The sequence below is a fragment of the Phragmites australis genome, chromosome 2 (assembly GCF_958298935.1).
Source record: "Phragmites australis chromosome 2, lpPhrAust1.1, whole genome shotgun sequence".
NCBI classification, from domain to species: Eukaryota; Viridiplantae; Streptophyta; class Magnoliopsida; order Poales; family Poaceae; genus Phragmites; species Phragmites australis.
The window spans coordinates 48,342,894-48,359,805 of record NC_084922.1 but is presented as its reverse complement, the minus strand read 5'-3'; the positions used below and the strand labels follow the sequence as shown (position 1 = coordinate 48,359,805).

At 44.0% G+C, this 16,912-nt stretch overlaps 2 protein-coding genes and 1 pseudogene across 4 annotated transcripts; 1 reads left to right on the top strand and 2 right to left on the bottom strand.

Moving 5' to 3' along the window:
* Positions 1-241: 241 nt before the first annotated feature.
* LOC133909436 (snRNA-activating protein complex subunit-like) lies at positions 242-4,538 on the bottom strand. Of its 3 annotated transcripts, none has more exons than XM_062351865.1 (11): positions 4,055-4,538; positions 3,907-3,959; positions 3,728-3,794; positions 3,584-3,639; positions 2,692-3,142; positions 2,355-2,443; positions 1,932-2,022; positions 1,748-1,843; positions 1,540-1,665; positions 1,192-1,452; positions 242-644 (listed from the first exon to the last, which is right to left on the bottom strand). In XM_062351865.1, exons 1-11 carry the CDS (start codon positions 4,205-4,207, stop codon positions 363-365), a joined length of 1,725 nt encoding a protein of 574 aa, XP_062207849.1. In that variant the 5' UTR covers positions 4,208-4,538; the 3' UTR covers positions 242-362. The 3 variants fall into 3 exon arrangements, with proteins under 3 accessions (XP_062207849.1, XP_062207851.1, XP_062207850.1); XM_062351867.1 differs by lacking the exon at positions 4,055-4,538 and adding an exon at positions 3,392-3,489 and having other exon boundaries at positions 3,907-3,923; XM_062351866.1 differs by lacking the exons at positions 3,907-3,959; positions 4,055-4,538 and adding an exon at positions 3,392-3,498 and having other exon boundaries at positions 3,728-3,800.
* Positions 4,539-8,221: 3,683 nt separating this feature from the next.
* On the bottom strand, positions 8,222-9,420 carry LOC133909435 (uncharacterized; annotated as a pseudogene).
* LOC133909434 (uncharacterized) lies at positions 9,385-16,642 on the top strand. The gene is made up of 13 exons (XM_062351863.1): positions 9,385-9,786; positions 9,875-9,986; positions 10,304-10,386; positions 10,471-10,536; positions 10,669-10,769; positions 10,951-11,069; positions 11,348-11,388; positions 12,810-12,898; positions 14,499-14,679; positions 14,800-14,916; positions 15,110-15,154; positions 15,977-16,108; positions 16,227-16,642. Exons 1-13 carry the CDS (start codon positions 9,466-9,468, stop codon positions 16,359-16,361), a joined length of 1,542 nt encoding a protein of 513 aa, XP_062207847.1. The 5' UTR covers positions 9,385-9,465; the 3' UTR covers positions 16,362-16,642.
* The last annotated feature ends 270 nt before the right edge of the window (positions 16,643-16,912 follow it).

Below are 16,912 nucleotides of genomic sequence, written 5' to 3'. Positions count from 1 at the left end.
CTCTGCCCCGCGTGGCCTTGGCCCAACGGCCTATTTTCCAGTTAAAAAACCGAGCTCAGCACGGAGCATTTACTAGTGGACTGCCTTCGTGTTGGCCTCGGCCCAACTCATCTTTTTCCAACCGTTCTCGACCGGTCAGTGCCATTGCGAACGTTGGGTTCGAAACGTGGAGGGATCAACGCGACAAAACCACCGCGACAGACAATAAGCCGGCGACTCCGATGTTCGATGTCAGGGTATGTTATGGGTCATAACTGAGCATTGTGTAACAAATCGAGATATGGACTCCTTGCACCAGAGAATGTACAACTTGTAGGACTAAAGTAAAACTTTTCCCTCCAAAAGAAAGAGAGCAACACACGTTACTCTTGGATGTAATCATATACAGTATGAGGATATAGCAGTGAGCCGTCCTCCTTGTAGTGGAGGAGGTAGTAGCATTTGATGCAGAAATAGCAAGGGTTGTTCAGAGCCCACTTATCGTCCACCGACATCTTGGTCGCCAGGTAGATCTGGCACACCGAGCATTTCTGGAAACGCTTCTGCAACTGGAACGTCATGAGAGGGTACTCAGCTTGGTTCTGTGTGTCCTCGGGGTGTATCAACCTCATGTCCCTGATCACAATCATGTGCTTGCAGTTCCCCTGAAAAAGTGCAACAACATGATGTCAGAAACATAGCTAAAAGATCTCCTGTCCTCTTGTTGCCCGATAAGCAATAGGATTGCGATGTGGTCCATGAATAATGCAATGCAGTTCAAAGTGAGGCATAGGCAAACATCGGTTTCAAACAGCATTGCAATTCAAGTTGACGTTTTTAGATTCCACTGGGATCACATAAGAAAGCAACAGATAGTCACGTTCTTTTATCGTTTCTTGAAAATAAGCAAGCACGGAAATAAAGGAAAAGTTGGCAGGAGGTGCCGTAAAGCACCATGCCCACCCAGGCTCCTACATCCTCCTTACAGTAATGCTTGAGCACCTAGCTAAGTTCAAACAAGAAAAGGTAAGCAGCAAAGCATTTTATTGTGATCAAAGAGCATTCAACTTCAACATATGAAATATAAACGAAATAATGGTGCAAAAAAAAATGGAAACAATGGAGAAAATAAGATCCATCACACGCCAATTTTTCTCCAAGGAGAGTGCAAATCTGTGAAGCCAGTAGGCCATAAAGAGGATAGATGAGAACCTGATGGCAGTAGAGGTACCCAGCACCAAGCCGGAAGTGCAGGTCAGAGAAACGAGTCCTTTGCATTCTTTCAGATTTAAACTCAGGCACATTGGAAATATTCAAACCCCTCAGTAAGTCCTTCTGTCGTTTCTTCAAAACACCAGACGTTATGGCATCCCACTTCTCTGCTACCTCATCATTGGAATCATTAAGCCATTCTAGTATAGGTTTACTGTAATCACTGGCAGAACAATGCCTCGTATCATTGTAGAACGTGTCCTGACATAAGAGAGTGGAGATTAACAAAGTTACAACACTTCTTAAAAAAAAAAGTCTCCAATCAATTTTCGAAAAGGAAAAACATACATCAATAAGGAAATAGCCAGAATAATCGTGTTGCCCAGCCACCTTCATCAACTTATCAGTCAAACAATAAATGTTGTCCCTTAGATCAGTAAGGAATTGGCTTCCCAACACAAGAAACTCCTGGCTCTGCAAGACATGGAAATCAAAACTGGAGCTTTCGCCTTAAAAATAAGTACATGTAAGTTGTAACTAAAGGGTAAGCTATTACTTTCACAGAGCCATATCTCTTCTGGTAAATTTCCACACAAAGAATTACTTCTGGATGGACCACAGGCATGTGCTCCTCAGATTTAGAAGCTTTGTTCTGGGAACAAAATAGAATGTAAGGCTGAAATTCCAAATGCAGGAGTTTGTGTAAAGAGATGCCGCATATGAACTGAGATAATCCAAACCTTCCAAGGTGCACTGATGTATTTAAGAGATCTTGCCATTTCAGTTTTCTCAGATGATGACTTGGATCCTTTAGACATCACAGAATCACCACTGCACCCAAAGAATCATTTTCATTTAAATCGTGGCATGAAAAAGATCAAATGGGATAGTCTAATTTATGGTCTCAAGTGCATAATGATAAAACGGCCATCAGGCTCTACCTCCAGTTTGTTTCACTTGACTATTGTATCAGTATATTACATCTGTTCTAGCATTCTACCGAGGACCCCTTGACAACCTAAATTTCACCACTTGTCAAGGCTTGCATGATAACATTCCATTCAGATTGGATACAGAAAAATGCAAAACCCAACAGATAAGTATGTATGATAGAATCATAAAAAACAATAACAATAGGCACCTACGAATTTAAACTGCTTTACCTGAATGAGTGCAACCTGGCAGCAAGTTTGTCCTCATCTTGCTTGGCCTTGATTTCTGCCATCCTCTCTGCTTTAGTAAGATAGCTTCCCTGATCATGGCAATAGCAAAAGTATATGATGACACAGAATCACCGGAAAAGGAATTCGCAGGTATGACAAGTGCAGTTCAATGTTAAATGACAAAAATCACAGGTTACTCTTACAAGTTACAAGTACATAAATACAAGATAACATTAAGCCAATGTTTTAAAAGATACAGGTACTGCTGCAAACTAACCTTGCAGAGACTTAAACGATTGCATTTAACAAAACAAAAGGCAGAAATAAATAGACATACCTGTAAAATTTTCGCTCGAACCTCTCGATCAAAATGTCTGCCTCTCTTTTTGCCCTTTCTACATTTTATTTGTCCATTTGTGCCCTCTGGATCATGTGGAACAATTGGCATACCATCAACAAGTGATTCAGAGACCCCGTTTTCAGCTGATGGATTTGAAGTGGCTGTTCCATTTCCCTTGCTACCTTCACCTTGTGGTTCATATGGTACAATTGCCATGTCAACAGGTGATCCATGGCTCTCTCTTTCAACTGATGAATCTAATGTGACGGTTCCATTTTTTCCCTTTCTGCCCCTGGTTTTTGCCTTTTTGCCTCTGGGCTTTCCATTGCTGCCTTGTGGTTCATGTGATACAGCTGCCATATCCTCAACAGGCAACCTAGAGCTATCACTTTCAGCTGATAGGCTCAATGTGAGAGCCTCATTTCTAGGGGTTGGATTCGTTGACATCCTGCATACGGTAAATCAATGGACATATCAGATCCTACAAGCCAATACAACAAATAACAAAGTCAAATTCTAGATGTCAGGCATGCAGCTACAATCATGAAAAAGAGATGGTGAGGTGCACAAAGATCACAACAATGGCACTACACAGGTTTTTTTTTTAAAAAAAAAAGAAGCAAGAAAAACTGACGATGTACTTTTACTTTGCAAGAGCACTCGCAATGTATGCCAACTTGGACATTGCATAACGCACCTTAGCAAAGCCTTCCTTGCTAAATATTTGACTGGCATGAAGGCTAACCAGTAACCACCATGACATCCTTATAGAATAACCCTCTTCCCACGTTGCATCTAATTTCACTTGCCAAAACCACCACAACAAGATAAGAAACCAACCACACTAACAAATGCACAGACCAAGCAGTGGTCAAAGCAAGCCACTTACCCTCCATCAAACCTTTGCTCTTCTGGTTGTGGCAGAGTGAACGAGTCCCAGTCCTCCTACAAGCACCAATCAGCACAACCTCAAATAAAAAAAAGTTCCAAACCACAGAAACTAGAGCAAGCTGATTAGCAGCAGAGATGTCACCTCCATAGCCTCCCGGAGGGCGCGCTCCACCAGCTCCTCCTCGGTGAGCACCCTCAGCTCATCGACTCTGCGTAAACCCCATCCACGGAGCGCAAATAAAAAGCATTAATAGGCATATGCACAAAATAGCAGAGGGAGAAAGGATTGTATCGACACAACAGAATGAACCATGGACTTACGAGAGCTCATCGTCGAATTCGTCGCTGGGGTCTCCCAATTCGGCTTGCAAGGACTGGATGCAAACGAAATCAGGATATAATTATGTGCAAAACTCTGGAGGAAATCAAGGTTAGGATTTTGGAATACTTGCAAGGGGATGGTTGGCACCTGGAGCTCGTCGAGGGCGGAGGACATGAATCCTGGGACGGTGGATGTGGGTCCCACCATGAAGGGAACGAACACCGGGCCGCCCCGAGCGAAGGGCACGCGCTGCCGCTCGGCGGCGGCGGAGCTCTCGGCTTCCTCTCCGGCGGTCGCCATCACCGCGAGCGCTTCTCTTCCCCTAGTTGATGCTGTACACCGTTGACGTTGCCACCAAGCTAGAAGCCCGGAGGTGAGCACAGGAGCAGCGGGGACTTGCGCTCTCGCAGGCCGCCGCGCACTGGCCTCGCCGCTCGCTACCCCGGGGTCGGCTCACGCCACGACCGACAGCTCTGCTGGATCGCCCGACGTACCCGCACCCGACCAGAACCCCCTCGCGGCGTCGCCTGCCCCAGTACCCACTCGTCGAGGCGCCTCGCCCGCGGAATCGCCCGCAGCGCGCCTGTGCTGTCGCCGCCGCCGTCGCCCGCGCGAATATCGGTCTCCAGTGCCCTACGGGTATTATGTGGGCTGTGCCGTTGCGGCCCAGTAGGCCCCTTAGGCTCTAGTTGCCAACCGACGTTGCTAGCCCATCTTGGCGTGCACAGCCCAAATAGCAGCAAAATACTTAAATACCCGGTCATCTTCGGAATTTCTTAATTTTTAATTTTTTAAATCCGAAAATTACAAATATATACATCTGTTTTAAAATTTTACAACTCTATAGTCTATAATCTTTACACCCCTTCCAACGGTCGACAAGTAGCATATCGCCCTTCCAACACGGGATATGGGTATAAAGTTACAAATTTTCAGTCACAAGAACACAATTGGATCAACATGAGAGATGCAAGGACAAAGTGTTATATACTGTTATCTAGGCTCGCGTTTCCTTTTTCTCCCTTGCAATGTTTATGAATGGAATGGTTATTCCCGTTGTTCTTGTGTTGCCCAACTAAGCTTCACCCATAATTACTGTAGCAGGTGCTCGGCGAATGTATGTAGTGCATACACCAGTACACTTCATTTGCCTACAGCTGCTTTTGAGCAGTAGCGATCCCAGAGATTTAGGGAGTCTGGGCGGATCTTTAGAGGAATACTTTATGAATAAAAATATGCTTAAGTTAATAAAATAATATTAAAATAGTTAAATAAAAAAAAATGTATTCACAAGTATATAATAAAATATACATGAAGCAAATGCTAACTAAATAAGCCTACGGTTACGAGGCAATTGATTTTTTCGAGTCTAGATGCTTTGGAAGCGCAAAGGAAATTGTAATTAGTGGATTGGTCGAACCCTTTAATATATACGCTCTACTGACTTAGTCTTGAATTTTAGGGGCAAACTCACAAATTTGTTTTTTAAGAGCAGGATCACTTATAATTTCATCCGCATTAAATTCACACAATTTTTTTTGGTATATTTGCACTTTCTTGAGTTATCAGATTTTCACCGCGTCCGCTAGTTCCAGTATTATTTCTTGCAGTTCGAACAAGGAATCTCTCTTCTCTAAAAAAAAAAATTCAAATTTAGTCACTCATTTAGCATTTGCATAAATGAATCTACAGCTACTAATGTACTATGGAGTATGTCTCTATAAACATTTCACAAATCACAATTGCTCAGTTGTACATCTGTGATATGTATGCTGTCTCAGTTAGTCAGTTGCACAATTCACAAATCAGTAAATCATAATTGGTGAATTAGTCCTATCTTAACGATGCAACATACCATTTGATCAGCAAGCATGAAACATCAGAGCAGTTTTGATTTTTGAGGAACAGCTTCTTGTAAAAAAAAACTAGAAATGTGAGTCAATCCAAACTCCAAACAAAGATCACATCCAAATCGTATCATAGGATTTGCTACACTTGCAACTTGCTGATGAACGGTTGCTAGCGGAGCATGTCGAGATCAACTGATGGTGGAGGATCATCTGCTGCGCGGACTCCCAGGTGGCGTGCTCGTGCGCGGATCACATGCTGAGAGAGAGAGAGAAAATATGAGGTCGACATGATTATGAAGTAAACCGATCGGTTTAGAGATCGGCTTCTTTGAGTTTACAGATTCGCCGGACCATCACCGTACTTCTTAGATTCACATGTTTTTCTTAGAAAATATGAGAATTTAGTGAGAACCCGGCATCCAACGAGGCCAGAACGCGGGTGGCGCTGGCGCAACAACGCGCTCTGGCCAACCGCAGCTTCTGATTCACATGATTGTTACTCTTACTGGCAGCACGTCACTACCAAACTGATACTACAAGTGAGCTAAATTCTAGACGAATTTGGAAATTTAGACAACATACGCGACCGTATTTGCGAAAATAGACAACATGTCGACGTATTTGCAAATCTAGCACTCGTATTCGGTATCTCAAATACCGAAATTTGATTTTCGGAAACTGAAAATCCGAAAACACCGTATTCGGCAACTGAGGTGCCGAATACGGCACTGTGGGCTGTATTCGGCACCTCAGTTGCCGAATACACCCTGTACTCTGCTGTATTCGGCAACTGAGGTGCCAAATACAGCCCACAGTGCCGTATTCGGCACCTCAGTTGCCGAATACGGTGTTTTCGGATTTTCAGTTTCCGAAAATCAAATTTCGGTATTTGAATAACGTAATTAAATAATCTAATTTGTATAATCTCAGTACTCTAATTAAATAAACTAAGTACCCTAATTAAATAATCTAAGTAATAACGTAATTAAATAATCTAATGAGAATAATCTAAGTACTCTAATTAAATAAAGTAAGTACTCTAATTACATAATCTAATAACGTAATTAAATAATCTAATTTGTATAACCTAAGTACTCTAATTAAATAAACTAAGTACTCTAATTAAATAATCTAAGTAATCTAATAACGTAATTAAATAATCCAATTTGTATAACCTAAGTACTCTAATTAAATAAACTAAGTACTCTAATTAAATAACCTAAGTAATATAATAACATAATTAAATAATCTAATTTGTATAATCTAAGTACTCTTATTAAATAATCTAAGTAATATAATAACGTAATTAAATAATCTAATTTGTATAATCTCAGTACTCTAATTAAATAAACTAAGTACCCTAATTAAATAATCTAAGTAATAACGTAATTAAATAATCTAATGAGAATAATCTAAGTACTCTAATTAAATAAAGTAAGTACTCTAATTACATAATCTAATAACGTAATTAAATAATCTAATTTGTATAACCTAAGTACTCTAATTAAATAAACTAAGTACTCTAATTAAATAATCTAAGTAATCTAATAACGTAATTAAATAATCCAATTTGTATAACCTAAGTACTCTAATTAAATAAACTAAGTACTCTAATTAAATAATCTAAGTAATATAATAATGTAATTAAATAATCTAATTTGTATAATCTAAGTAGTCTAATTAAATAAACCAATATAATTAAATAAATGTAATCGAACGGATTAAACAATCACAATCTACTTCTGAAAGAACTAATCTACTTCGAAACAGACTAACCAAATAAGCTAATTACTCTAAATACTATTACTAACCTAAGTATTAAATAGGTAATCTAATAACTAACCGGTATGAAAGTGAGTGCTCTCGAAGTATTAAACTGCCGCTGCTGCTGATCGCGTTGCTCCTCTTCTGCTGCTTTCTATACTTGAGCTGCTGCTACTCCCTTCTCTGCTCTGCTACTCCCTTCTCTACTCTGCTGCTACTCTCTTCTCTGACGAACTCCATTTATTCACCTCTCCTCAGGCCGTGCCAAACATCACGGGTTGCCAAAATCATGCATGCATCCGGCCACGGGTTGCAAAAAATGGTGAAAATGATTGATGTGACGCGAAAATGATTGATGGGACGCGGGAAAAAGGGGATGGGATGGGTGGCCGGCTGTATTCGGCAACTGAGGTGCCGAATACGGCACTGTGGGCCGTATTCGGCACCTCAGTTGCCGAATACAGCAGAGTACAGGGTGTATTCGGCAACTGAGGTGCCGAATACGGCCCACAGTGCCGTATTCGGCACCTCAGTTGCCGAATACGGTGTTTTCGGATTTTCAGTTTCCGAAAATCAAATTTCGGTATTTGAGATACCGAATACGAGTGCTAGATTTGCAAATACGTCGACATGTTGTCTAATTTCGCAAATACGGTCGCGTATGTTGTCTAAATTTCCAAATTTGCCCTAAATTCTATGCATAGCAATGCTTATCATGCCATCTAATTATGCTACTCTAATTGTGATTCATCTGCAAGATCCAACCTAATGCATAGTAATGCTTCGGAGACGACACATCGACGGCGGCGATTGGGGGTCCAGCGAAGGCATCACCAAAATTGCCATGGCGGCGGCGGGGCGGCCAGAGTTCGGCCAAGCCATCGTCCGAGATCGACGAAATCGTCGCGCCTCCCCGCTCGACATCTAGGTAGAGCACCCTTGCTAGGGGGGCCGCATGATGTTGTCCCACGACCACAACTTCAGCGGCTCGCCGTCGTCCGGCGAGTCGAGCGTCTCGGCTCCGATGCACGGCAGAGGAATCCCGAGGTCGTACCGGATGAAGTCGTAGGCGTCGCGCTCCATCACGAACCGGCCGACGTTGATGCACTCGATCCCGGCGCTGCACAAGGCGGAGTTGGACGGCTGGGGTTTTTTTTCCTAAGAGACTCCACCAGGTCCAGCATCCACTCGGCATCATCGGCGTCGCCTGGCGGCTGCAGCGTCTGGACCTCGTCGCTGGCGTCCTCGTCCGCGAACACGGGCGCGGCATTAGGCGACTTGGGGTTTTTCTCAGGAGGCAGCCCAAGCCCGCCGCCACCCGCGTCGGCATCGCCCCGCGGCTGCAGCCGCGGCATCCCGTTGTTCTTCATGGACACGGAGTCCTCCGCTGTGACCTCATCCACGTGCACGAGACCCGACAGGAGCCTGGCGCGATCGGCCGCGCCGTCGAGCGTTGGCCGTTGGCTGCTGCTTCAGGACCCTGCTCCGTGCGGCCTCCAGGGAGCCGTCGATGGAGGCGAGCGCCTCCCGGAGCTTCTCCGCGGCCACGCCCTCGAGCGAGCCGTCCCACGACCCGAGCGCGCCGGCCACGCCGCCTTCCCGCGCCCTGACCAGCTTCGCGCCCTCCTCTTCGAGCCGGCGCGCGAAGCAGTCGGCGCGGTCCTCCGGCGGGAGCGCGCTGTACCGCCTCACTGCCGCCAGGGCCTCCTCCTTCGACGGCCAGAACTCCGGGTTCCCCGCGCCATCAGGGTCCGTGCAGATCACCGCGACGGCGACGCCGCAGAGCGCCGCGAGTTCGTGGGCCTTCTTCTTCAGCCCCTCCTTTCGCTTCGCGCACCTCATGAGGCGCTCGCGGGGGCTGGCGATAGGGCCGATCGGACCATCCCTGCAGCGAGGCATTGCTCCCTCTCCTCCGCTCCTCGACTAGCGGCGAGCGCGTTGGGGATGCGGCCGACTCGACGCCGGCCTTGGGCTCCTTGTATAGATCCGCCGCGCCCTGCGGGAGTCGGGTTTGGGTACGGACCCAAAAAAGAGCTCTTTGTTGCCTATTCCTCTGTACCCAAGTCGGGTCGGACTCGGAAGCACCGCACCTGTTTCGGAAAGGAACGGAAACTTGCGCCGCGCCGCGCCGCGCCGCCGCCTCAGCTAATGGCACCGGCGTTCTCGGCACACGTCCCCGCGCTCCGACGCGCAGCGCTGCACGCGCGGTGTGCCCCGGCGGCGCTGTTCTCATCGGGGTTCGTCGCCAGCGACAAGCCCATCCTGGTAAAGGCCAAGGCTTTTTTCCGGCCACGGTGAGATCTCCCTGCGGTGGTTGCTATGGCGGGTGTGAATAACAATGGGAGATTCGCAGGTGCGCGACTTCGTTAGGTCGGCGCTGTACGACCCCAACCATGGTTATTTCTCCAAACGGGCGGCGCCGGTGGGCGTGCTCGACGCCAGCATCCGCTTCAACCAGCTCGAGGGTGGTCTCCTTTCTCCTGCTCCTTCCCTCAATTCTTTCCGGGAGTGCATCGCCTGTTAGGTAGTCTTGTGTGTGTTCCGGCAGGGCACATAGGGCTTGTTCTTTGTTTGTTTGTCGGTGTGGCATTTCAACGAACAAGTTGTGTGCGTGTGAAATTGGGGACTTGGTTATTCTATCCTGGATTCTAAACTCCATTTCTGATTGTCCGATGCTGGTTCTGTGTCATGCTGTGTTAATAAGTTAGGCATTTCGTTAAGGATGTGAACAATTTCTTTTATTTCTTTCACCTCAAAAATGATTTGCTTTAATACCATGTAGGGAGGAGTGCGTATATGCATCATCTTGATAAGCTGTATAAGAAGCATGACATCGCTTGGTTTACTCCTGTGGAGCTCTTTAAGGTACCTTTTGTGCTTTAGCTGTTGAAGAGAAAGAGGTGCTTTCAGTTGTGTCATTGATGCACCTTTTGTTCCCCTCTGGTGCAGCCATGGTATGCCTATGCAATAGCAGCATCAATTCTGCGTACAGCAAATCTTTCGGTCCCATTGAAGGTGTGCTCTTAAGATTTCTTGTCATATAATTGCGCTCCTCAATCTACATATTTGCTTTTGTCCGATTTCATGAATATCAAGGAGCATTTGTCATCTACTTTGCATATGAAGCACATTCTTTTTACCGATCAGATATATGAGATTGGTGGTGGTTCTGGGACATGTGCAAAGTGCATACTTGATTACATGATGCTGAATGCCCCGCCAAAAGTCTACAATGATATGAAATACATGTAAGCATCTGTTTCTTCACTTCTTGCTTCGAGTGTCAGAATAATATGGTTCATGCATGCCATATAAAGATAAATACTACTGGTTTTGGTTGCTCTTTGTACTGCCATCAGTCGCCATTCCAGCATTTTTATGTCATGTGCTCAAATACGCTTTGACCTTGCCGTTATCTTCATTTGCTAGCTCAGTAGAGATTAGCTCCTCTCTTGCCGAGAAGCAATTGAAAACTGTCGGTGAAGTTCGAAGCCACTTGTCGAAGTTTATGGTGGAGCACCGTGATGCAACTAACAGATCTGGATGGGGTAAGCTATTCCCTACTATTGTATAGGGCAACCTTCCCTACAATGTACCTTACCTGTTCTGAATCAGTTATGTGAGTTTTGATAATCCCCCATACATTATTTCCATTTGCGTTTCTCATATTCTACAGTGTAAGTACTTTGATCATATTTTGTGGATTACACTGATTCCTACCTATCAGTCGATGACAATCACATTTGTATCTAACATTTATGTACATAGTTTCGGTATCTTACACCCTTGACATGATTGGATATAAGACTCCTTTTCTATTATGCAGGCCGCAGGGATCCTCGTCCATGTTGGGTGCTAATGCTAGAGGTATGATCTGCTCTAACTTCCTTACAACAACAACAGCCGTCTTTGCTCCAAGCAAATTGGAGTAGGCTAGAGATGAAACCCACAAGATCCAACTAAAAAGATGATGTAAAAACAATAATGACAATAAATGTACTAGTAATAGTAAAAAAAATAAAGTAATAACGATACAAGGAGACTGATGCATAAGTTATGGTTCTGGCACGTGGATTGCTAACTTACATGCGTTTCTACCGTGGATAGTTCTCTGGGGATATTCTGTCCCTTCAAGTCTCTCTTTACAAACCCCTCCCATATTAGGTTTGGTCGACCCTTACCTCTCTTCACATTATCAGCGTGCCTCAGTATCAGCGCACCTCAGCACCCCTAACTCTGGAGGTCTTCGTTGGATATATTCAAACCATCTCAATCGATGTTGGACAAACTTTTCTTCAATTGACGTTACCCCTACATTATCATGTATATCGTTATTTCGGATCCGATTCTTTCTTTGTATGGCCACAAATCCATCGCCTGCAGCTTTTGTGACACCCTCTTGTCACAGAGGATGCCAGAAGCTTGACGTCATTTCATCCATCCGGCTTTGATTCTATGACTAACATCTTCATCAATATCACCATCCTTCTATAGCATCGATCCCAAATATCGAAAGATATCCTTTTCTTTTTTTGAGGTCGAAAGGTTTGAACTTCTTTCTCAGTTTTTTTGTGTGCTTATTGTGGGAACCATAACTTGCCAGAACAATAACTTATACATCAGTCTTCTTATACCTTTATTACTTTTATTTTGTTACTATTATTAGCACCTTTATTTCATCATTGTTTCCACATCATCTTTTTATGTTTATCTTGTGGGTTTCATCTCTAGTCCATCCCAACTTGCTTGGGACAAAGGCTGTTGTTGTTGTTGTTGTTTTCACATCATCTTTTTAGTTAGATTTTGCGGGTTTTATCTCTAGTCTACCCCAACTTGCTTAGGACAAAAACTGTTGTTGTTGTTGTGGGAACCAAAGGAGCACAATGACATCCTCATTTGTCATCACCCCCCCATTATAAATTAAAGTATGTGTCCAGTGGTTCATAACTGCCTGAAGCATACAATTTAGCATGTTGTGGCATACTAAACACTATGATTCAGGAGAACACATATCAATCCCTCCAATTTTATGTGCTCTGTCAATGTGGCAATGCACACCGCAGATGAACTTCAGTTGAATGTCAAATTTAGTTCTATGGTAATGTTGTGGTCATAAAACAATATATGATTATTGGGTGTAAAAGTTACATCAAATACAAACTACTTCCCAATTCATATACCATCGATGTTATCCCTTTTTGGTCATGATACTGCAAAGTAAACATTGCATTTTAAGAGAGATTCACATCAGCGGCTCCTACAGTAACTTTCTTTCTATGGAATATCAGGTACTTGACAATCTACCACATGACCTTGTCTATTCACCAGATCAGGTCTCTCCATGGATGGAAGTGTGGATTGAAAAAGTAAATGGCAGGTTTGTAACTTTTTCTGTTTTCAGATGCCTGACATATATAGCTGCGAGCCTACAACCTTTACCATATATGAAGCATCTATTTTTGCTCTTATATTCATTGTCCATGTGGGCAGTGGCAGGCCTAGGGTTTTGAACTTGGGTGTACCTACAATATTATATATAGCTAAATTTTTTTATAACCATAAATATCAAAACAACGTCAAGATCCAAGGTTCAAATTGTTCATAATAATGACAACATCTAAGATAACTCTAATCTCCCAAGACTTGATGTTTCTATCAACAATTCAACACCGTTGATCCCATAAACGAGCCTATGATATACACTATGAACTCTATCTATCCATTCTTGCCGTATTGATGCACACAGTCTGACAATCACATTAATTTCTAGCAAACGTATTCCAATTGATGCACACAGGCTAATCAGAAAAGCTAACTCTTATGCAAACTTATTCAAATTGATGCACACAATCACATTAATTTCTAGCATAAACATAGCTGGAGCAGTAGCAGATAGAGCCATCGCCTGTGTCACCCCTGTGGCCGTGGCGCAACCTCCACCGCTACGCCCGCTCGCACCGACCAAGCCGCGCCCCACGGCCCTTGGCCGAGCCTGGATCTCGGCCGTGTGGGCCACTCCACACCCCGCGGCCCTCGCCTGGGCATGGATCTCGGTCGTGCTAGCCACACTGCGCTTGCGCTCCGCGGCTCCTGCCTGCCCCTGACCGGTCTAGATCTCGCCCGCACCGGTCACACCGCGCCTGCGCCTCGATCTCTCTTGCACCGGCACCACTGCCATGCCCTGCCTCCGTCAGGCTCACGGCCGTGCTGCCACCACCTCCCTCGCCCTCCATCTGGGTCGTGGCTCGTGCATGTGCTCTTAGCTCTTAGGCAGTCGAGCGACGGATGTTCTGGACCGCGTGAGTTGTGAGGCCATGGGGTTTGGGGTGGGGACTGGGCCACGTCAGATGAGGCCGTGGGTGCGTCACACGTGTGGCCTTGGGCAGTTGGGCCGCAACGAGGCCGTGTGGGTTTGACTGAATAGCTCTGTATATATAGAAAAAAAAAATTGGGGGTACATATGTACACCCATGACCCTTCTTAGGCCCGCCCATGCATGTGGGTTTTTAAGTGAGATATCCTAGACTTGGGAAATATGATGAAGCAAACAAGCTTATGCTGCTCAGTACACATTTGACGTAATCCCTTTTACCAAGCTATTTAACTGACTCGCCGTTGCTACTAGCCCATGACTGATGATTGTGCATGGTGGCAAAAATATGTTCCAAGAAATCAGAGAAAATCCTTTGAGAAGGCTCTATAGAAGGTTCTGCATTGTTCTACAGTGTCTCATGGCACGCTGCTTTTATGCTTGACTTGTGTTAGATAGCTCGTTATTTTAGTTGATATTGTTGTTGAAGGGTCACCTCCTTTTCCCCTGTAGAACATAAGTGTCATCCCGTGCTCCTGCCTAATTTTTGTGCGAACTAAGATATTGGTATTATTGAGGATGAACCCCATCTCTACACTTTTAGAAAATCATATTGCTACTCTATTCTCTTTCATTAATCTGTTCTACATGCCTTTTCTGAAGAAAGTTCACAAGTCTCTGAGGTCTACAAACCACTAAAAGACCCATTAATGTCCCGCTGTGTTGAAATTATTGGCATGAATGAAGAGAAGATGTCTGTCAGTGAAAAATTATCATTTGCTGCAAAAGGAATTTTGTCAAAAGTATTCCCAAAGCCTCGGAGAGCTTGGTTACCAACCGGATGCTTGGTATGTCTTTGAAACACACTGTAACTTTGTTATGTTATGTTATATATACTACTGTTGTACCTTTGTGAGGTTCTTTATGATTTGCCGAGACTTATAACCTACCTTCCGATCCTTATGCAGCAACTAATGGATACTTTACATCAAGCTTTACCAAGCATGTCCCTTATTGCTTCAGACTTCAGCTATCTTCCAGATGTTAGCATACCTGGTGACAGAGCTCCATTGGTTTCGTCAAAGGTGATATGTTATGATAGATTATTTCTTTATCAAATGTGTAAAACTCAGCTGCAGCCAAGGTTGCTTATCGTATTTCCTGAGAATAATTGTTGGTTTCCTTGTGTGTGATGATACAGTTACCTATTTATTTGTAATTTAGGATAATAGGCGTTGCTTCTGATTTATCTCATTGAGTTTTGTTTTGTCCTTTTAGAAGGATGGGAAAACATCAGATCACCGCAACTACCTTGATGCTCAGGTATGCTTAGAGTTATCCTTTTGTTTTATTCACAAATTAGATTTTGTGTATATATGTCATTGTCCGACAATCTACCCGACATTTAGGTGGTTTTTCAAAAGCACTAGCTTTTTATATTTTTGGATGTATTAGTTAGTTGGGGTGACACATTTTTTTTAGTCATAACGGCAAACTCTTATTGTTAGGAATATAGAGTCCTTATCCCTTACATATAGCTTACTAGCATGTACTCTCTGTATACTGCCGCCACTACTTATTGAATACAAATCGTTATTCCGAACATGGTATTAGAGCTAGGATTTTTTGAACGCTACAACTCATCTAGGTCTGTTCCACCCGCCCAACCGCTGGCTTCTCCCGTGACACTGTTCATAGACCCGTACTGTCCCCCACCGGATCCATTTTGCTACAGTATGCGACATTTTTCACTGGTTTCCAGATCGGGCCTACAGTTCCTGCTCGCGGCTACTGCTAATCTGCGCACAAATCGATCTACAACACACCAGCCACCAGGTTCCACTGCCCCTGCGCCGCCCAGCCTCCCAGCGCCGCCCATCCCACCCCGGCGCATGGTTAGACTCGGCGGCGCGCCACTAGAAACTTTTTAGCTAATAAGTGTTACAGTTCTTGGTCTTGTATATTTTCTAACAAACTTAGTTGTATTTACGATCTAAAAAAACACTTGAACGTGTTTACACTCCAAGGGGATGCAGATATTTTCTTCCCAACCGACTTATGGCGTTGCGGTAGGTTGGCCATAAGTTCTCTGGACATTACTTGGTGTTGTATATGACCTAACAAACTTGGTTGTTTACTCTTCAGGGTGATGCTGATATCTTCTTCCCAACCGATTTTCTGCTTTTGGAGCAGATTGACCATAACTCCTCTGGTTTCTCAAAAGAGCAGCAGAACCCTGGTGCATTTAAACCAGTGAAGAAGAGGAGGACGATCATAGTAAGTTATATGCCAACTTTGCTCCGCGGTTCATTTTGCCCCCACCTTTAGTTAGCTATTTAGCCGTACGTCATACTAAAACTTCTGTTGTTATTTGTCAACTATGGTGCACATTCAGCTTGATACTGCAGCCTTCATGGAAGAGTTTGGCCTGCCATTGAAGACGAGGACCAAAGATGGATATAATCCACTTCTTGACGATTTCAAGAACACAAAGTTCTATCTGAGCGTTCCGACCCACAACAGGAAGTAATCATCTTTTGTTGCTGCTTCTGTTAGCTGGTCAAGACAAGACACTAGCACACTAAAAATTAGACATGCCTAGTTAAATACTCCACTACTCAGTAAACGAGTAGTCGAGTTTGGAGCCTCGTTGAGCGTCATGGAACCTTACTATCCAAAGGCCTTATTTCTTTAAAATCTCAAGTTTTTTTTTTTGTAATTTTGGTGATATTTAAAAGATAGAACAGTGAATAATATCGTGATGTACTCAATTAAAAACCGTGCGTCAAAGTCGTTTTTTACACCACTCTATTCTTCGGTGTTACATTCCTGTGTAACTACCAGTCTTACCATTGTATCATGCGTCGACATGTGACAGCGGACCCTCATTGAAGTTTTACCGGAAAGCATGGTGCAAAAGCAAATGATAAATAAAACAAGAGTAAAATACACTGGTGGTCTTTAAACTCATTCCTCGGGGCCATCTATGTCCTAAACTCGTAAATTCAAGATGCATCTAGGTCCTAAACTAATAAATTCAAGGTCTGAGTTCCTAAACTCGAAGTGTGTCACTCGAGGTCT